General features: G+C 48.4%; 1 protein-coding gene across 7 annotated transcripts in view; it reads left to right on the top strand.

Moving 5' to 3' along the window:
• Positions 1-1,266: 1,266 nt before the first annotated feature.
• CREBBP (CREB binding lysine acetyltransferase) overlaps positions 1,267-21,439 on the top strand; it is a 68,225-nt gene continuing 48,052 nt past the window's right edge. For 3 of the 7 annotated variants that reach the window (XM_088657094.1, XM_060282662.2, XM_035130446.3), the window contains exons 1-4: positions 1,282-1,536; positions 4,181-4,896; positions 14,155-14,337; positions 20,784-21,033. In XM_088657094.1, the coding sequence (XP_088513220.1) occupies positions 1,452-1,536; positions 4,181-4,896; positions 14,155-14,337; positions 20,784-21,033 (1,234 nt within the window). In that variant the 5' untranslated portion in view covers positions 1,282-1,451. Of the gene's footprint in view, positions 1,537-4,180; positions 4,897-14,154; positions 14,338-20,783; positions 21,034-21,439 lie in introns of all 7 variants that reach the window. The other 4 variants (XM_088657096.1, XM_088657095.1, XM_035130449.3 and 1 more) reach the window with 2 other exon arrangements.

Raw genomic sequence — 21,439 nt, 5'->3', positions numbered from 1 at the left:
CTCTCCCAAGGCAAATCTGAAAAAATGTAGCATAATCACGACAACTGGGAAACACTGGCCTGCGAGCGCTCCGGTTGGAGAACAGCCTTGACCAAAGGTGTTATGGGCTTTGAAGACACTCGAACTCAGGACACAAGGGAGAAATGTGCTAAGAGGAAGTCACGCTTGGCAAATGTCCAGCTGTCCTTTGTCAACAACAAATTGTTGCTTTTTGTGTGTTGAATATAGTGTGCTTTATGTGGGGCCCATGACTTACATCCTAGGAGCCTACACAACACAAACACTGTTGCTGTAGGTAGGGTGTTTTTTTTTAATCTTGTATTTTGGAAGTGTACATCCAGTTGTTTTTTCCTTTACATTTTTTTTGGGAGGGGGGGCCAATAGAGTGGGGCCCTAAGCTAGAGCTTGTTTAGCTTATACGGTACGTCAATCTGGCCATGGCTGCCCCTCCAGTGGCAGAGAGTTCCGCCGGACTGGGCCGGGCGGTGTCTCTTGTCGACCAAGGAGCCTCACCAACTCGCTATGCCAGGAGCGGGACCCGACCCTGCCGGGCAGCCGGGGAACCAGCCACGCCCGCGACGGAGCCGCCCGTCCCTCGCCAGCCGCGGCTGCTCCCCGGCGGGCGCTCCTTCTTCTCCTGCCTCCCTCCCGCTGCTGCGCCTCTGCTCGCGCCTTTACGGCGGACGGCGGGGGCGTGTCCTGGCGCGCTGACGCCACCGCGCACGCCCCGCCCCTCCGTCTCTGGAAAAGAGAAGAGAAAAAACTTTTCTCTTTTTTTTTTAATTGAGGAATCAACAGCCGCCATCTTGTCGCGGAGCCGGAGCGCGTCGCGGGCGGGAGCCGGGCCGGGCCAGGCAGGCGAGCCAGCGAGCGAGCCAGGCGGGCCGGGGGGCGCGGGCACGTCGACGCGGACGCCGCCGCCGCAGGACACCACCCCGACGCCGGCCCTCGCCGAGCCCCAGCCGGGCCGGACGCCGCGCCGGGAAGGCGGCCAGAGACGCCGCCGCCGCTGAGGAGACGCCGCCCGGCCGCCCGCCCGCCTGCCTGTCCGGGGCCTGGTACCTGGCGGGCCGCCCGCCTGCCCGGCTCTCTCCCTCCGCTCGCCCGCCTGCCTCTGGGCCCGAGGCGAGGCCGCGCCGCTGGGAGGGGCGAGCGAGCGAGAGGGGGGGCCGGGGCGGCGGGGCGGGCGCCATCCGGGCACCTCCGGGGGGGCAGGGGGAGGGGCTCCCGGGCCTGCCTGCCTGCCTGCCTGCTTGCCGCCGGCCTGGGCCATGGGGGGGCAGCGGCGGCGGCGGCAGCAGCAGCAGCAGCGGGAGGCCCCTCCGCCCCCCGCGGCCGTGCAGCGCTGATCGCCGCCGGCGGCGCCGCCCCGAGGAGGAGCAGCTGCCTCCGGGCAGCTCCAGCGCCAGCGCTACGGGGACGCCGACGAGGAGCCGCCGCTGCTGCAGGCCATGGCGGAGAACTTGCTGGACGGGCCGCCCAACGCCAAACGGGCCAAGCTCAACTCGCCCGGCTTCTCCGCCGCCGACCCCGCAGGTGAGCCCGGCCCGACACATCCCACATCCCACATGGAAGGGATGCGGAAAGCCTCCCGGTTAGGGTTGGGCCACGGAGACCCGCCGGAGGGGGTGGCTCTGCCTGCTCGTCCTCCCTGGCCCCCCGGAGTAATGGGATGCTGCCCGGCCTCTCCCCTCGGGGATCCCGCGCAGGTGTGGGCAGCCGCCTGGCAGCCGCGCACATGGACTCACTCCCGGGTTCAGGGATGAAAGGAAGGCGGAGTTTCAGTGGGTGTCAGGAATGGATCGCCCTCGCTCTCCGCAGATCCCCCTGCAAGGGCAGAGCAGCGGTTCATTTGGTGGGGTTGCTCTGGCAGGTTCAAAGGGCACCGGGGCCGATCCAGCGTGGGGCTTGGGGATGCTGGGGAACTTCCCTTCTTTTCCAGCAGGTTGAGTCTTCTGGTATCTATTGAGGGGAAGTAACATTGTGGCCCTTCGAAGATGCTGAGCAAAGCTGTATCCTTTCGCCACAGCCGGATCGCTGTCCCTTGGAAGTTTTCTGTCCACACAATGTTGCGCTAATGCCAATGCTGCTATACAACTTCAAGGGTTGAGCATTAGATCTTACCGCCTGGGACAAAAGCTGGCTTGGTGTTGGAATACCAATTTTATGGTAGAAGGAGCTTCAGTAGGTGGTTTATCTGATGATGCCTATTCTTGCTGTATTTAGCTTTCAAATTACTAAATGTTTCCACAATTTGGACTGTACGTATTCCAATAGCTGTTTAACTCAGTGGAACGCCTCCATCAGAAATCAACTTTGTCTCAATGAAGGAGAGAGCTTGCTTGGCAATGTGGCACCCCAGCTATGGAATGCCCTCCCTAGAGAGGGACATCTGACGCCAACTTGGTTGTCTTTTAAGCGCTGGGCAAAATATTTTCTATTTATCCAGATGTTTAAAGCATTTCCACTGTTGTGACTATTTTAAACTGTCTCATCAGGTGGTGGCCTTGTATCTTTATTTTTGGTTTACTTGTTTATTGCTTTCAAACTGTTTGAAATATCGGATAAAATGTTCCATATTAATATTTTAAACAGATAATTTGGGCTTGAAATTATATAAAAATAAATATTTACGCTGATACCTAAATACTGAAACTATATGCATGCATTGTACACCCCAAACTCGGTTAAGGAGTTGGTTCATAGGTAATGCTTCGCCATGGTTTGGTCCTGTGCTCATGTGCCGCACTGTCTGGTTTTCAGCAAACTACTTTGCATGTAACAGCAAGCTAAACTATGGCATATTGGGACTATGCAAAGGTGCTGGCTCCCTGAGAGGAGCTTGGACCCTTTTATAGTCCTGTGCAGCATTGGCAGCAACGCCAAGGTATGCTTTAGCACATTGTTTGAAAACAGGATCATAATTAAGCGTTGTCTTCCTTAAACACCTTCCGCAGCAAAGAAAAAACCTCAGCTATAGATCATGGTTAGGGAAGAGAGAGCTTAACTACACTGCTGGGTCCAGACAACATGCTAAACCCTCCCTTGGCTTAGTTGCCACTGCCATGCCTGGCTGAGCTAAAAGGAGGAGCAAAGTGACTGGGATCTCCTCTTTGGGAGCCTTGTGTTTGTGCTAAGCCATGGTCTGCCTTAGTGTTCCATGTGAACGTGGCCATTATTTCCAACTGAGTTTGTGCAAGCCTTGGAAACTAGGCTTTGAAGTGGGTCTTCAAACCAAAAGTGGTGCTGAGTATGGCTTGGTGAGATACTACTAATAGGCTTCTACATGGAAAGGGTGTTGCAATATCTGATTCTAACATACTTTTCCATTGGCAATGTCTTGACATAAGCATCAGATTAGTTTATCCTAAATTTGTGTGTGCTGCTTCGTTCTTGATTGCTCTTTGTTTTGTTATGACGTGGAAGGTACATTAGTTCATTCCACATTTATCTCACCCTTCCTTCTAGACACTAAGGCAGGCATCCCCAAACTTGGTCCTCCAGATGTTTGGGCACTACTATTCCCATCATCCCTGACCACTGTTCCTGTTAGCTAGGGATGATGAGAGTTGTAGCCCCAAAACATCTGGAGGGCTGAGTTTGGGGGTGCCTGCACTAAGGTGTTGACAGGTCCCCACTCTCTCTCAAGGCTAACATACATGATTTGATTTAGATCTGAGTACTATCTTGAAGCAGTTCTACTGTGGAAAGAAGTTCATAAACCTCATGCATGTGGAAACTAGATTTAAAAAGAGAGGAAAGCGTTTGACAGATTGTTATTTGCTTAAAGATTTTGCTTCCCAGTCATACTTGAGTAGAGATAGTTGAGAGGACAACATTACATTCCCCCCCTTGCTCCTACATGCACCTAATTTACTGGTATTTTGCTTCTTGTGTACAAGGTATTTTTGCGTTATGCTAAAGTTAAGCCATATGGTGCTTTATACAACAATTTAAAACATGTTGGGCTGCTCAGCAAAGTATCAGAATACAGAATGGCTTCGCTTTTCTTTAGCAACTGCCTCTCAGTTATTTGGACGGGGAAGCTGTAACATGTAGGCATAGTTGCACACAGCAGAACTTGTCTTGAGCAGCGTTGCTGAGCAGCTGCATCAAGAAGGAAATCAACTGGGTGTGAATGTTCTGTCTCTTACACCAACCTCTTCTGTTCACCTTGCAGATTTTGAACCCCTGTTTGACTTGGAAAATGATCTTCCGGATGAGCTGATCCCTAATGGAGAGTTGAGTCTCTTAAGCAGCAGTGGGAACCTTATTCAAGATGCAGCTTCCAAACACAAGCAACTTTCTGAACTTCTGAGGGGAGGCAGTGGCTCTTCTCTTAATCCGGGAATTGGGGCCGTGAACTCCAGCAGCCCCTCCACGCCAGGAGTGAATAACCAAGTCCAGGGGCAGCCGAGCGGCGTCACCATTAGCAGCCTGGGGGTCCTGGGCAAGAACCCCTTAAGCCAGGTGGACGCTGCGGCATCGAGTCTGACCAAGCAGGCCGCCAGCACGTCTGGGCCTAGCACCCCAGCTGCTCCAGCCTTGAACTCCCAAGCCCAGAAGCAAGTGGGGATGGTGGCGAGCAGCCCAGCAGCCTCCCAGGCAGGAGCTGCGATGTGCCTGAACACTGGCTTCAACCAGGCTCACCCGGGTCTTCACAATAGTAACTCTGGCAGCCACACGTTAATGAACCAGGCCCAGCAAGGGCAAGGGCAGGTAATGAATGGATCCCTTGGAGCAGCTGGAAGAGGACGAGGTGCCGGAATGCAGTATTCTACCCCCGCCATGCAGGGAAATGCAAGCAGCGTGCTGGCAGAGACCTTGACGCAAGTGTCTCCTCAAATGACGGGTCATACAGGCCTGAACACAGCCCAGGCAGGAACCATGGCAAAAGTACGTGGCACTCGCTTTAGTTGTTTTTGTTATAGTGTCTCAGACTGATCTTACGGATGCTAAAGTTGAAGACGTTTGCTTCTGGCTTGGGTCCTATTTAAATGATTGGTCTCCGTGTGCAGCTATCAGAATTCTTGTAGGAATAAATACTACGGAATTGTCCTAAGCAGTCAAGGAATTAGCTGGGCCAGTTAAAGTATTGATTCTTTGTGTTTAGTGAGGAGGATAATGTTAAATCTTGCAAGTGTGCCTCTATAACCTTACTTTTAAATATGCGCCCATGTGTTATTGTTTCTCAAACACTGGTTTTCACAAGCAGCAGTTGTTGACAATTTCCAAGTAAGTCAGGATGCCACTTTTGTGGTACAGTCAAACCTTGGTTGTCGAACGTAATCCATTCCGGAAGCCCTTTCAGAAATGTCCGACAACCAAGGCGCAGCTTCCGGTGGGTTGCAGGAGCTTCCTGCACTCAAGCGGAAGCTACGTCGGACGTTTGGCTTCTGAAAAATGTTCGAATACCGGAACACTTCTGGGGTTTTGGTGTTTGGGAGCCGAAACATACCACCAAGGAGGCTTTCAGGAGCTGAGGTTTGAATGTACCTGGTAAACTTCATTTTTCTTGGAACTACACACTTACTTAGGGTTGTATCCAACTAAGCTCTACTCAGCATAGACCTTTAAAAATCAATGGATCTACTGGTAAGTTAATCATGTCCATTGCTTTAATGGGTCTTTCTTCTCTGAGTAGGACTAGCCTTGGATACAGCTCTTAATACTTTCAGGTAAATATTCTGTGTAAGGAGCCCTTTATTCTATTGCTGTTCAGGAAAGGATTTTGGTTGGACTTGAGCATCTCTACTAAATGCTGCCACCAGTTGCAGGGAAGAAGACAATGGAACAGAAAGCAGCCTTATATACCTGGGTGGGATAAAGGGGACAAGCAAGAGCAGCCCCCTCCCCAAAAACGTTCTGAGGGTCATATCATTAACTCAGCTTGCTTTACATTAACATTCAATGTTACGGTCTCGAACTTTGATCAACCTGAGGGCTGCTGTCCCCTGTGGAAGATCTGCTGGGGAGGGGGGCATGGCAGTGGTAGATGAGGCCAGAGGCAAAAAAGTTGGCAGAGCAATGGCTACGCAATCTTTTCACAGTAGAGTGTATTTCACCCTCACAAAGAAGCCGGGTTTATACACAAACAGCAACTGCACGTGAGGTGGATGTGGCCCAGCATAGGAGAGAGATGACCTGGGGAGATCCCAAGGGCCAGGCAGAGAAGCCTGAAGGTCCCTGCTTCTGCTATGGATCACAGATATTTTACAGTGTTGGATACCTCGTTTTCAGTGGAATTAAAAAATAGTTACATGTACATTTGTAACAGGGACCCAGGTGGCGCTGTGGTTAAACCACTGAGCCTAGGGCTTGCTGATCAGAAGGTCGGCGGTTCGAATCCCTGTGACGGGGTGAGCTCCCGTTGCTTGGTCCCAGCTCCTGCCAACCTAGCAGTTTGAAAGCACGTCAAAATGCAAGTAGATAAATAGGAACTGCTACAGCGGGAAAGTAAACGGCGTTTCCATGTGCTGCTCTGGTTTGCCAGAAGCGGCTTTGTCATGCTGGCCACATGACCTGGAAGCTGTACACCGGCTCCCTCGGCCAATAATGCGAGATGAGCGCGCAACCCCCGAGTTGGTCACAACTGGACCTAATGGTCAGGGGTCCCTTTACCTTTACATTTGTAACACTGAATTGTACTTAAAACCCAGAAGCCCAAATTAATCTCTTCTCCGCCTCAAAACGTCTGAGGGTCAAATACTGAAAATGTAATAGGCATGAGTTTCTGTATTCTAATTCCAGGTGAGAACAGCTCCTCCTCAGAGGGATTAGAATTGGAGGGTCTGCGGTGAATCACTAAAGTCTCTCCTACCTTGAGGAGTTGCATGCTCTTCCATCTCTCCATGGCAAAGCAGACTTTGCTGCCTTTTGCTTTTCATGCGAAATGTGAAGTTTTGACTTCAGGAGATAAAATTAGTGTGGCAAAAGAGTGTGTGTGTGTGTTTGTGTGTAGAGGTGATCTTTTCTCCCTTTGGACCTGGAAGCTTGTACTGTAATAGCTATTGTCCAGTTGTGGAAACCTTGTTTTTGGATGAGGAGCTGTAGAAGGTGGCGGAGATTCAGCTCCAAGTGCAGCTGGATATAGTGGGTTACCTGGGTCCATTTTAGTCCAGGTTCAGTGCTAGGTTTGATCCTGAGACAGTCTTGCCATGATGAATGACCATTGTTGGGGGAGAAATGGGAGATGTGTGACCCTGTTGATTCTCAGTGGCTTGGGCCATGTTATCCTGCTGTATCATCTCTGAGATGGGAGTCGGTGACTTTTTTTTTACTGGTTTGCTGCTTTTAACAAATATGTGATCTGGGGGTGCTTCTGCATCCAACATTGTTACTTATAGGTTCAGGTGGCCTTTTTCCATGTTCAGGTGGTTCATTGGCCATGACTGTCCCTAGGCAAGGATAGTCTCAGGTCGTAGTACCTTTGCTCTAGTATCCATCTGACTGCATTGCTGTGATGTGATGTGATGTGATGGATGTGGGGCTGCCCTTGAAGACGGTCAGAGAACATGAATTACCTGTCAGAATTGGTAGACTCAAACCAATTCTAAAAGAATTATATTGACTGCCTATTTGCTTTCAAGGCCAGTTAGAAATACTGTTGCTTACCTTTAAGAATCCTACATGTCTTGGGATCCAAATACTTTAAGGATTGCCTCTTCCATAGACCAGTCTGCCAGATTCTTGGGATCATCAAAAGAGGCTCCTCTTTGCATTCCACTGTTGGCAGCAGCTTGCTATGTGGTGATTTGGGATAAACCCTTCTCCTTGTTGGTGCCTTGTCTGGAATGACTGGTGCAAACTTTGCTATAACTTAAGTGGCATGTTAAGACTGACACATTTTCCCAGGCATTGTAAGTTGGTGAACATTTGGCCTGCTCTGCTGCTTTTAAGCTACATTTATTTGTTTTAATGGGTGTGTGTGTGTGTGTTGTTGTATGTTACATTATTTGCTTTGTATGTTCTGGTATCTCTGTAGATGAAGAGTTGGTTATAAATAGTTTAAAGAAGTAGCATTGGTCAGCAGCTAGTTTTGCTGGTGGGCCACTGAGATTGCATGTGATAAAGGACAACAGACCCAGGTGGCGCTAAGGGACCCAGGTGGCGCTGTGGGCTAAACCACTGAGCCTAGGGCTTGCTGATCAGAAGGTCGGCGGTTCGAATCCCTGCGATGGGGTGAGCTCCCATTGCTTGGTCCCAGCTCCTGCCAACCTAGCAGTTCAAAAGCACATCAAAATGCAAGTAGATAAATAGGAACCGCTACAGCGGGAAGGTAAACGGCGTTTCCATGTGCTGCTCTGGTTTGCCAAAAGCGGCTTTGTCATGCTGGCCACATGACTTGGAAGCTATACGCCGGCTTTCTCGGCCGAATAATGCGAGATGAGCGTGCAACCCCAGAGTCGGTCACGACTGGACCTAATGGTCAGGGGTCCCTTTACCTTTATCTCTGTAGATGAAGAGTTGGATATAAATAGTTTAAAGAAGTAGTATTGGTCAGCAGCTAGTTTTGCTGGTGGGCCACTGAGATTGCATGTGATAAAGGACAACAGACTTCCATAGGTATTAGAGAGAACTCCCATGGACTCCAGACTGTACTTGAGTCTCATGTACATTATCTAGGTGGCAGAAAGCCAAGATATCAGTTGTCCTTTTTACTTGGGTTAAGGTTTTGCAGCTGTTGCCCCACCCAGAAAGGATTTTAGGTCATTTAGCTTGGTGTTCTTGTGAATGGAAGTCATGTTGGCTCCAAATCCCTACCAGCAGTTAATGCAGGCTTCCTCAACCTCGGCCCTCCAGCTGTTTTGAGACTACAATTCCCATCATTCCTGACCACTGGTCTTGCTAGCTAGGAATGATGGGAATTGTAGTCTGAAAACAGCTGGAGGCACAAGGTTGGGAAACACGGCTCTACTCCACCTCCTGCAATGCAGGAATCTCAGCTAGGTCATAAATGACAAATCGCCATCCATCCTCTTCTTAAAAACCTCCAAGAAAGGAGAGTCCACAACCTTCCAAGGGAGACCGTTCCACTGTCGAACAGCTCTTACTGTCAGAAAGGTCTTCCTGATGTTGATTTGGAATCTCCTTTCTTGTAACTTGAAGCCATTTTATGACACTTTATTATTGTTTATTCAGTATTTTGCTGGAAGCTGCCCAGAGTGGCTGGGGAAACCCAGCCAGATGGGTGGGGTATAAACAATAAAATTATCATTATCATTATTGGTTCAAGCCCTACCCTCCAGAGCAGGAGGAAACAAGCTTGCTCCATCTTCCATGTGACAGCATTTAGATATTTGAAGAAGACCCTCATATCTCCTCTCAGTCTCCTCTTTTCCAGGCTAAACATACCCAGCTCCTTCAACCTTTCCAGACGCTTTATCATCTTGGTCACTCTCCTCTGCACACATTTCAGCTTGTCAATACCCTCCTTACATTGTTGTGTGCAGAACTGGGCACAGTACTCCAGGTGTGGTACAAGGCACAAGAGAGTGGTACTATTGCTTTCCTTGATCGGTTTTGCTGCTGCATCACACTGTTGACTTGTGTTCAGCTTGTGGTCTGCCTAGATCCTTTTCACATGTGCTACTGGCAAGCCAGGTGTCCCCCATCTTCTATTTGTGCAGCTGGTTATTCCTGCCTGTGTAGAATCTTACATTGTCTCTGCTGAAATTAATTTTCTTAGGTTGGGCCCAGTTCTCCAATCTGTTACGGCCATATTGAATCCCAATTCTGTTTTCTGCTGCATTAGCCACCTTCCGAATTTGGTGTCATCTGCCAATTGGATGAGCATCCCCTCAATACCTTCACTGAGGTTTATAAAGACATTGAACAACAACAGCCCCAGGCCAGACCTTCTACAAACATGGAACGGAATGGAAAACCCCAGGTTTCTTCCCCCCACTTTTCATTATATTCAGGGGGAATTGCAGTAAAGGATGTAATTTTAGACCTTTCCCAGTGTTGCTCCCAAACCGTTTCAGCACAAGGCCTTGTTACAGGCTGATCTGGTGTTTAATGGCACCACCACTAAACTAGAGGGCTCAGCAGATGAGCTACCAGGAACTTCCAGAGAAATGTGGGTTGAAACTGGGGGTGGGGACCAAACATCTGGGCCTCTGCCTGAGGTGGTAGTCAACTGCTCTGCTCAGACTGTACCTTCCGCTGAAATTGGGGTCATGTAAGCCCCTATGACACACACACCACACACACACACACACACACACGGGCAAATCATAACACCAGCACCACTAAGTGCAGCACAGAGATGATAAGCTTGCAACTAGCAGGAAGCACCCAGGTGGCGCTGTGGTTAAACCACAGAGTCTCTAGGGCTTGCCGATCAGAAGGTCGGCAGTTCGAATCCCTGCAACGGGGTGAGCTCCCATTGCTCGGTCCCAGCTCCTGCCCACCTAGCAGTTCGAAAGCACGTCAAAGTGCAAGTAGATAAATAGGGACCGCTCCGGCGGGAAGGTAAAGCGGTGTTTCCGTGCGCTGCTCTGGTTCGCCAGAAGCAGCTTTGTCATGCTGGCCACATGACCCGGAAGCTGTCTGCGGACAAATGCCGGCTCCCTCGGCCTATAGAGCGAGATGAGCGCCGCAACCCCAGAGTCGGACACGACTGGACCTGATGGTCAGGGGCCCCTTTAGCAGGAAGCACACCTTACACTGCCAGCTGGAAGACTGAAATGCCTTGGCCACACTTCTCCCCCTGCCTCCCACTCCTCAGGAGGAGCCCATCAAACCAAATCCTAACTGTCCTGTAAATCCCCCCAATGGCAATATCCTTTGGTCTCAGCCCTTTGGGGGATGACCTGACCACAGCCCCCCCTCCCACTGCTGGTAAGAGAGTTCTTACTACTCCTGCTTTGTTCACTCAGCCAGCAGTCAAATCTGCCACACTTTGCAGTCGGCCAGAAGACCCCTCTAACCTGCAGGCAAATACTAAGTGGGACAAGGCAACCAAGCAACTGAGGCCGACAAATACACACACTCACTCACTCTCCCCACCCCCACCCCCCTCTTTCTCTGGCCAGGAGAGCAGGCAGGCAGGGGCCAGGATAGTGCCAACCAGCCCCTTCACCTTCATCTTCCTGTGGGTCTGCTTCTTATAGCCAAGGCCAGGTTCTGGAATCTGGACCATGCCCACCCTCCAGCTGGGTTCATTCAGCCAGTGATCAAACAGTGCCACACTCTGCCCCTGTGGTTATAAAAACAAATAGCACCCTTGCAATTATAAAAACAAGTCAAGCCATTCTAAATGGAGCAGAATGGTACAAATTCAGCCAAGCAACTCTTGAGGGCCAGGGCAAAGAGGTGCGTCCTCAGCATGCTATGGAAACTGTACAGTGAAGGTGTTAGGAGGAGCACCTCGGGGGGGGGAGGGAGTTCCACAATTTAGGGGCTGCCATAATAATAATAATAATAATAATAATAATAATAATAATTTATTATTTATACCCTGCCCATCTGGCCAGGTTCCCCCAGCCACTCTGGGCAGCTTCCAACAAGATATTAAAATACAGAAATCCATCAAACATTAAAAGCTTCCCTAAACAGGGCTGCCTTAAGATGCCTTCTAAAGGTCTGGTAATTGTTATTCTCTTTGACCTCTGGTGGGAGGGCATTCCACAGGGTGGGTGCCACTACCAAGAAGGCCCTCTGCCTGGTTCCCTGTAACTTAGCTTCTCGTAGCGAGGGAACCGCCAGAAGGCCCTCGGTGCTGGAAAGCCCTCCCCCCCTGAGGGCCATTCCCCACACTTCTGAGCGTGGTGGAACTACCAAGAAACACAAACCCACCCACTCACCCAGAAAGAGAGCTAAACACCCATGAAGGTCAGTAGGGATGGAGGTGGTCAGATATTTGGGGCACAAGTCATGTACCTATTTTGAGTTTTTATCTTTTATCTTTATGTTATGAACCACCCTGAGATTTTCAGATGAAGCATGCTATACAAATTTAATAAACAAATAAGTAAAATGTAGGGCTTTAAGCAGTAATGGGAGCACCTTGACTTGGACTGTATAGGGTGTAGGGGACCACTGGCTCTCCAGATGTTGTTGAACTACAACTCCCATCACTGACATAGGCTCGTGTGCTAGGTCTGATGGGAGTTGTAGTTTGAAACTGTGGCTATCCTCAGGGTGTTGAGGGTGGGGATAGATGGAGGCACCTCTCTGCTCATAATGGACTTGGAGAACTCTTTGCTACAAGTAGCTTAGATGGGCTATAAGAAAATGATTGGACAAATTTGTGAGTGCTAGATGCAGGGTTCCTCTGCTTGCTAAATGTCAGGAACAAACAGCAGGCTTGGGAGTTCACATTGTGCCCTCCTTGTGAGCTGCTCAGATGTGTCTGGTGAGCCCCAGAACGGGAAACAAGGCTGGTGTTGATGGCCTTTGATTAGGTGAGATGCTGATGTAGCTTTTGATGTGGCCCAATCCTCAACACTTACAGGAGGGCGCAGTAAGTCTGATGATGTAAGGGCATTGCAAATAAAATGACAAAAAGGAAGAGAGAACCTCAAAAAGGTATGTCCCTTCCCACACCATGTGGGGGTGCGTATTCCATGTTGCAGGCACATGCTGCAACCCCCCCCCCTTTTCAGCAGATTGTAGCAGACAGTGCAATGAGGGCAAGGGCAGAGGCCAGCTTGGCTGTGTGGAACTGTGACCAGCATTTAAAGGCACGTCTTAACCCACACTGAAGCGAACAGAAGCATGTTTTTAATAATTGCTATTTAATTGACAGCAAAAGTGCTGGGCTTTAGTTAGAGGTTTGTCTAAGCTTTGCCCTTTGAAAGTTGCCTTAAGGCAACTTTGTTCAAGAATTTCACAGGGAAGGACTGCCACTCACTGGCAGAGCATGCTCTTTGCACACAGAAGGTCTCGCAGGCTCAGTTAAGACCCTGGAGGGCTGCTGCCTGCCAGAGTAGGCAGCATTGGTCTTAGGTGAACAAAGAGTCCGTCCTCTAGTGTAATGCAGCTTCTTATGTAAATCATTGTATTCAGCAACATAAGAATATTGGAGGAGCCTTGCTTGTCCAGACTAGTCACTTGAAGCTCTGCATGAAGACCAAGAGTCCTGTTCCACTCCTGTCTCCAGCAGCTGCTTTCCAGAGCCACGAAGGTGTGAGGTGTTGGGAGTGGAAAGTGAATATATAAAGTCTAATGCAAGCACACCAGCAGGGCCTAATATTGAAAAGGTGTAGAAAACTGACCGCCTACATTTTCAGATGCACTGACAATTTGTTTCAGGGAACAGGGCTAAAAAAGTTGAGGCTCAAGAATTGTTCCTTGGCACTGTCACTTTCCACAGTAGGATGCCTGGTAATGCCTCACACTTTGTATTTCTGCATAGCATTGTGCTCCCTCAGGACACAACTGAATCATGGCTTTCCTTTGCCACCGTTTGCTCCACTGGTGTCACAAACAGCAGAGAGTCTCAACTGGAGGAAAAATATGTTGGTGTTAAAAATGTGCATCCCATCTGATAATGAAAAAATTTGGTAGCTTGCTTAGAGAGAGCCATAAATCAGGAAATACAAGTTAAAAATACAGTACTCCTAAAGAGCATCACCTTTCGAGTGGCGAGGCAGCCACTGCAGCCTCCTGGACCTTGGTTGGCTGGTAGACTCAAGGGAGAGCAAAACAGCTGCCATTCTGCCCTTTTCCTTTGGCTTGAGGGGCAGGAGCTGCGCATTTTGAGCATCAGAACTGCAAACTCTTAAGCATTGCCTGTCAGAGTAGACAGAGAAGTTGCAATTTGCTCTTCTGCTTCCCACTTACAGGATGTGGTTGCAGCCCAAACTCTTTTGGGCAGAGCTTTAGCTATCCTTGGGCCATCACAATGAAGTGTTCTAAGCAGGAATAAAAAGGTAACAGGCAAGCAACTTCCCCTTTGTGGGTTGTGTGCTTAACCCCATGTTAAGTACGGTGGCAAATCTCATTTATTCAAAAGAAATATTTGCAGTTTGTGGCTGGGGTAAAGCAAAACCATACCTGTAGTTAGATCACTCACTTGTAAGATAGGGGCAGGTTATTCAGTCAGCTGAGACTCAGAGAAAGAGATAGCTTTCCTTACTGTCTGTACCCGCATTTGGTTGAATTCAAGGCACTAATGGTACCGTAATCCTGTTGCTTTCATTCCAGATGGGAATGGCCAGTAACCCAAGTCCCTTTGGGCAGCCATTTAGTCAAGCTGGAGGGCAGCAGCAGATGGGAGGAGCAGCAGGAGTCAACTCTCCATTACCAAATAAGCCAGGCATGGCAAATAGCTTGTCGCCTTTTCCTTCAGACATCAAGAGTGTTTCAGTTACCAGTGTGCCAAATATGGTGAGTTTTCTGCAGCTCACAGTTTTTCTCCATAGTTCTTGTATGTCTTGCATTGACACACAATTTCTAAGCCGGTAAAAATTGACCTGGAAAAGACAGCTTCTTATATTCAGTAGAAATTGTGTTGGATCTGTCATATGACACGGGGAAATGGGCACCCTGAGTAGCTTGGAGTCACAGCAGTCAGTTTTACCAGACTACCTGCTAAGATGCACATGTGCCAATCCTGCTTCTTAGCTGGATATTTGGCATCCTTGTGCACCATGCATTTCAGCCGTTTTCAGGAACAGCTCTGATGGTTTGTGCTGCTGGAGTTTCATTTGTTAAAATAAGGAAGCTAATGAGAAACATTAATTGTCATGCAACTTTTGGAAACATAACTATAAATGAAAGGGGTGTTTTTCAAACATATAATGCATATAATCTCTTCAGTCTCTACACCAAGGAAGGAATATACTTCTGTAAATGAGTTGGAGGGTTTTATCTGCTCATGCTTGGCATCTCAAAACCCTTTTTGCTTCTGAAAATATTGAGGTAGGTGGCAGTGCAAGACCATTCAGGATTTGGAAACCTCAGACTTTTAACCATAAATGCGAGTTGGGGTAATCTCTTGGAACAGTTTGCTATGATCTCTTCCTCTTCTAGCTGTCCCTACTAAGCTTTCCTCCTGTCTGCGTTGCTTGATGAATTGACCACCCTGCTGTCCTCCTCTAACCCTCCAGATGTGCCCACCTCATCCTGTCCTGTTTTCTGGGTTGCCATCTGTCCTGCCATTATTCTCCACACAATCAGACCCTTTGCTCCTTTTTCCAGCCCCATTTTGAATGTGTCAATACCTCCGTCCTCAAGAAACCATCTCTTGGTCCACCTTCCTTGTTTGGAGCGTGCTCCATCTGCCCAGGACTTTTCCTCCTCCAGCTTCTGCCCCCCCCCAGCATTCCCCTGCTTTCACAGAGACCACTGGCCCTCCACACTGCAAAATCTAAAACCTTCTTGGTACTTCAAACACCTTTGATACTTGATCACTCTTCCCTACTTGATTCCTTTTACACGTTAGGTTTCCATGATTCTCTTACTGAAGCATTCTTTCAGTTTTTGGGTAGGCATAAGCTCTTCCACTGTTTTTCTCCTCTTTCTGTCGGGATCTCTGCACACACTGTCCCTGGGTGACCTTATGTACTCCCCATGGCCTTTAGTACTCCCTGTGCAGAAGTGACCCAGCTCTGTGTGCTTCTGAACTGTCTCCCCTCGCACCAGTCTCACATCTCCAGCTGCTTTTCTGATGTTTCTGCTGGGATACATTGTTACTGTCTCCAACTCAACATGTCTCTGGCTGAACTTCTTATCTTTTCCCCCAAGCCCTCCTTGCTTCACATGTTTTCCTTCTCCAGTGGCAATGCTACCACCCACCCTCGTGAACGTGCACATAGCCTTGGCTTAGATCTTTGACTCTCTGTTCCCCATATTCAATCCATGGCCCGGTTGTGGCACTCCGCCCTTTTTGAAACGTTAGATCAATAGGGCTTTTCTAAGACCAGCCGTTGTGCCCTGCAGAAGCATGTCCAAAACAACCTGGAAAACTGAGGGAAGGCAAGCTTTTGAGAGGAAGCTATGTTATGCAAACAAGTTCACTCCCTAGAATTCCATTTGTGCCACAGAACCTGTTAGTGCCCAGGTCAAAATCAATAACCACATATTGACAAAAATAAAATTATTTATTCAGTTAAGACCAATATTAAGGCTCTGTTATGGATAAGGATAGGAAAATAATCTTTGGAGGGGAATCTTACATAATAAACATAGGTTTAGAAATTTGGGGTTGATATAAACAGTCTTTATCACCCAAAACATCCCCATTGGTTTCTTTATTGGAAGGTGAATGGTTTAATCTAAAACACCATTGAGCAAGTAAAAGCCAAAATGAAGATAGTCCCACCTAGATATCAGTATTTGCAAATTTTGACTTTGCTGAATAGGTGGTCTATTTGGAGGGATAACACTTGAGTTTGAAATAGGACTAGAGAGAAATAAACCAGGGTGTTTCTCAAAGATATATTGTTATTTTTTTAAAAAAAAGCATAGGAAACATAATTATATGATGAAATGCAATAAAGATCAAAATAGATGAATTCCAAGGGAAGTAAGGCAATTTTTGTTTCAATAGGCTCCAGTTTCTCAATTGGCACATCTTATAATGAAAACCATTTTAAAAAGGCAGTTAGGTAGTATTGGACTCCATGAAAAATAAAATGATCAGGAAAGAGAAAGTGTTGGATTTGTCATGAACCAGCACAGTCATTTTGGTGAATGGGCGTAGGAATACTTGGAGAATGGCTTTGGATGAAAGTAGATGCGGATCCATTGTTTTGCTTGTTGAATTGTACACATGCACAGGAGAGGGTTAAAAAGCATCAAAGACAAGTTTTTCATATAATGACCATTGTGAGGATACTGTGTGCTAAATGGGACACGAGTGGCGCTGTGGTCTAAACCACTGAGCCTCTTGGGCATGCCGATCAGAAGGTCAGCGATTCAGATCTGTCCCAGCTCCTGCCAACCTAGCAGTTCGAAAGCTCACCAGTGCAAGTAGATAAGAGAGTACTGCTGCAGCGGGAATGTAAACGGCGTTTCTTTTGCGCTTTGGCTTACATCACGGTGTCCCGTTGCGCCAGAAGCAGTTTAGTCCTGCTAGCCACATGACCTGGAAAGCTGTCTGTGGACAAACGGCAGCTCCCTCGGCCTGAAAAGCGAGATGAGCCCCTCACCCCATAGTCGCCTTTGACTGGACTTAACCATCTAGGGGTCCTTTACCCTTTTTACTGTGTGCTAAAACAGAATAGAGCACAAAATAACCCTGGACTTATAGGAAAATTTGGGCACAGTTAGAGACCACAAAACAAACACTGATAATGCACCCCTATAAAATTATTGTTATCATTTATTAATTAATTAAATTTGTATACCGCCCTATAGCTGTCGGCCTCAGGGCTGTTCACAACATTAGAGAGGAAATGGCTGAGTGGGTTGCGTGGGTCCCTGCATTAGTTTTGTTGAAAGAGAATTGGGTGTAATGACTGCAGGGGTAAATTACATGCTGCCATTAAGAATGTAAGCGACATGGAAAATGAGGAATCAGCTGTGTTCGTTTTTAAGATTGATATCTGCATATTTAATCCAGGGGTCAATTTTCCCATGCATGTATGTGTGTGTTATTGAATGTGAGCAAGTGGGGAAAAGATTTACGGATAGTTTTTTAAAAAAATTCAATAAATTTATATTTTTATCAGAAGAAAAACGTGGTGGGGAGGGGACCTTCCCTTTTTCATTGGTCTTCCGTTATCTTAAAATTATTCCTCGCCTCTCTTTATCACATGACCCCTGTCCTAAAATCCATTCCCAGATGTTGCTCCTCCCGCTCCTTGTCCTTGCCTTCAGAACCTTGCATGGCCTTTCTGCAGCTGTGATCTTTCCTTGCCCTTCTCCCTTGTGGCCACCAGGGCTTGGATTTCCTCGTGTTTTGCCACCTCTCGTCACTTAAACGCGTCTTCAAGACACATTTTCACTCCCTAGTTCCCATGCGCTGTGTGTCATCTTAAGCATGTGCAGCTGAAAGAACCACACATTGCTTCCCTCTTTTCTCGTGCCTCTCCTTGCCCTTTCTCTGCTTCTCTGCTTCTTTTTCTCAAATTTTAGAGGATTTGCTCCTGACCACAGGATGGCCTGTCCTCCTGTACTCTCTAAAGCAGATGAGCGCCGCAACCCCAGAGTCGTCCTCGACTGGACCTAATGGTCAGGGGTCCCTTTACCTTTATCCCTTGACCAACTACATTCTTTTTGCGGCGCCCGGAAATCCCAAATGTATGGCAACCCTGGCTTGGAAGCCCAATTATGTCACCCCAGTGCTGGCGCCTCCTCATACTGCCCCACAGGGGCCTGGGAAGAGGATGTCCCCAGCTTTACTGGTCCAGAGGTGAACATGAGGCCCTCACCTTGGGGGGGGGCGGCAGTGGGCGTTGCCAGGCCTACATGGCAGAAAGGCTCCCCTTCAGCATTGGGCACTCAGCTCCCAGGCAGGCCTTGCACACAGCAAGCACAAGAAAGGCCAGCGCACTGCCTTCCTACCTGCCGGATCTCCCACTAATCCAGGCATCCCCAAACTGCAGCCCTCCAGATGTTTTGGCCTACAACTCCCATGATTCCTAGCTAACAGGACCAGTGGTCGGGGAAGGTGGGAATTGTAGTCCAAAACATCTGGAGGGCCGAAGTTTGGGGATGCCTGCACTAGTCTGTCCCTCTCCAGCCACAAGGGCTGGTGGACTAGCTGGCTGGGCTCCCTGCCTTGCTTGCTTGCTTGCTTGCTTGCTTGCTCTGAGGCCGCCTCAGCTCCTGGCAACCAGCACCCCCTAGCCAGCCCCAGAGGCAGCACTCGCCTGCGGAGTTTGTAGCTGGGGCTGCTGCAATAAACAACTGTGCAAGCCTTTGGGAAGCAGAGACACAAGAGGACATCAGAGGAAGGAGGGAAGGAAAACGGGACAGAGGCCAGGGTTGCCCGTGGCACCCTTGACCATCATTCAAGGCACCCCAGGGTGCCACGACACACTGGTTGAAAGCCACTGCTCTAAAGCATCAGGCACACTGAAGGTGCTATATATGAACATAAATGATATTTGATGTTAAATCCAGTGCTGCTTTTGATTCAGCAGAAGGGCCTGCTGTCTGAGGAGGAGGCAGTGTTCTTCGTTTTCCTCTTCCTGATCCAGCCTCGCAGGCTTTCCCCTGCTGTTCTGCAGTGGCTCCCCATTTGTGGAATGCTCCCCCCAGGGAGGTTCTCCTGGCACATTCATTGCACACCTTCAGGCACCAGGTGAAAACGTTCCTCTTTGACCAGGCCTTTGGCTGATTGATACCCAATGCCCTCCTAAAATGTGTTCATAGAATCTCAGCGTTGGAAGAGGCCACAAGGGCCATCCAGTCCAACCCCCTGCCAAGCAGGAAACACCACCCAAGCATTCCTGATATATGGCCGCCAAGCCTCCGCTTAAAGACCTCCAAAGAAGGAGACTCCACTACACTCCTTGGCAGCAAATTCCACTGCTGGGGAGGGTGGAAGTTATTGGGTTGTGTTTGTTTTTGCTTTTATTATGTATCTTGTGCTTTTACACTGTAACCGGCCTGAGACCTGCAGGGAAAGGACGGTATACAAACTTAATAAAGAATAATTTAACAAGCAATAATAATAAAATAATGGCCAGGGCCTGAGGTTTTCCGAGACACTTGGCCTTATAAATGGAGCCAGTTCTGGTTGCTTGCAGGAGCCACCAATCCTTAAAGCCTTTTAAGCCACTGGGGAGCATTTTCCAAACCCAGGAGGAACCAGCTGCTGCTTTGGTAGAGTGAAGGAGAAATGTTGGGGTTCCCTGCCTTGTTCTTCTTCCACTTGCTAAGAAGGCAGGAGGTGGAGGCCCTAGCAGAGAAGAGCCCCGCATTGGTGGGGCTGCTGTGCTTGGCAGCTTCCCCATTGGGTCATTCCCACATTGGTCATGGGTTTGGGATGTGTCTTCAGAAGTGAAGGGGATGGGCTTCCTTCAGAAACCGCCTTGTATAAAAGAAGACCATGTTGGGCCAGTCAGTACCTGTTGATATGAGAGTGTACTGTTCTCTTTACCTGCAGAACATACTTAGCAAAGTCTGAGGAACAGTGCCTGCTTCTGTTAGGACATTTCTGTGCCAGCTATTGTTGGCCCAGGAAAAGCACTGCAGTTTTTGTTTGATATCTCTAATTCTTTGGGATGGCAGCGACTTTTTCTTTGCTGAATAAGCATGAATGCTTTGCCTGTTTCCCAAACTAAAAATGAAAGCTTTTTAAAATACCTGTTTTAAACTGACAAATGTGATCTGGAGAAGAGTGAATTGACCTCCAGGTATGTCTAAGGTGGTCCACATTGAACTGCTTGGAGTGCTAGTTATGATTTAGTGATAATTTAGCAAGAGAACATACTGCCTGCTGAAATATTACTAAAAAGGAAAGCAACAAATGTGGAAGGAGACAAGAACAGGTGCTTTCAGATGGAGGCAAAGTAGCTTAAACTGTCAGTCATTCTCATCTAATATCATGTGGATGGCAGCTGCATTGAAAGGAACGAGACTTGCATGCAACATGTTTAGAATCATGCACACATCTGATTCACAGCACACCTCAGGAGTTCCCATTGAATTTACTGGCACTTCTGAGTATTTATGTCCATAGTAGAGTGCATAAGCTATAAGTTCTCCCCCAAAGTAAATGCTAAAAATTGCATGGTGGAATCTTAGTGGCTGTTAGTTTTGGCAGATTAGTTTGAGATGGTGATCAAATGGATGCTCTTTAATAAGATTGCCTTGCAAGTTGTTCTGTCCTAAGTGAAGCTTTGTAAGGTGATACAACAATGTTTTGTCTTTCTTTTTAGTCTCAAATGCAAACCCAGGTACAGCAGGTGGGAATTGTACCAACGCAGGCGATGGCAGCCGGGCCAACAGCTGACCCCGAGAAACGCAAACTTATTCAGCAACAGTTGGTTCTGCTCCTTCATGCTCACAAGTGTCAGAGGCGAGAGCAAGCCAACGGAGAGGTGCGGCCATGTGCCCTCCCCCACTGCCGGACCATGAAAAATGTCCTCAATCATATGACACATTGTCAAGCTGGAAAGGCCTGTCAAGGTAAGAGCAAGGCTTTAAAACCATGCCAGGAGGTCTGCAGTATATGGTTCCCCAGTTGTTTGTCTTCTGCATGATTGTGTCCCTCTCTGGTTTGAGTGTCATGGCCAAGTTGACTTTATTGCAACAGGAGGCACTTCTCCAATTCCAGACCAGACCAGATACGGAGTTCAGGGCTTCTGGCATTGGGGGTTAATTCCCTCCCTTGTGATTTAGTCCTATGTTGTTTCTGAAACTGGCATCATGCCTCAGTTCACTTGGAAGCAGATGGGATAATAAGTAGAGATTGCCTCTAGAAGCACACCCGTTGGCCCCAGCAGAAGGTTCCAGGCTATTGCTGCTTTTCTCAGCAGTCCTCAAGGTCTTGCAACAAACCTGCAGCACAAGACGGGCAGGACACTCGGATCCT

This window comes from Zootoca vivipara, chromosome 13 (assembly GCF_965207765.1).
Source record: "Zootoca vivipara chromosome 13, rZooViv2.hap1.1, whole genome shotgun sequence".
Taxonomy (NCBI): Eukaryota; Metazoa; Chordata; class Lepidosauria; order Squamata; family Lacertidae; genus Zootoca; species Zootoca vivipara.
Note: the sequence above shows the minus strand (reverse complement) of the source record. Positions and strands in the feature narration are given on the sequence as shown.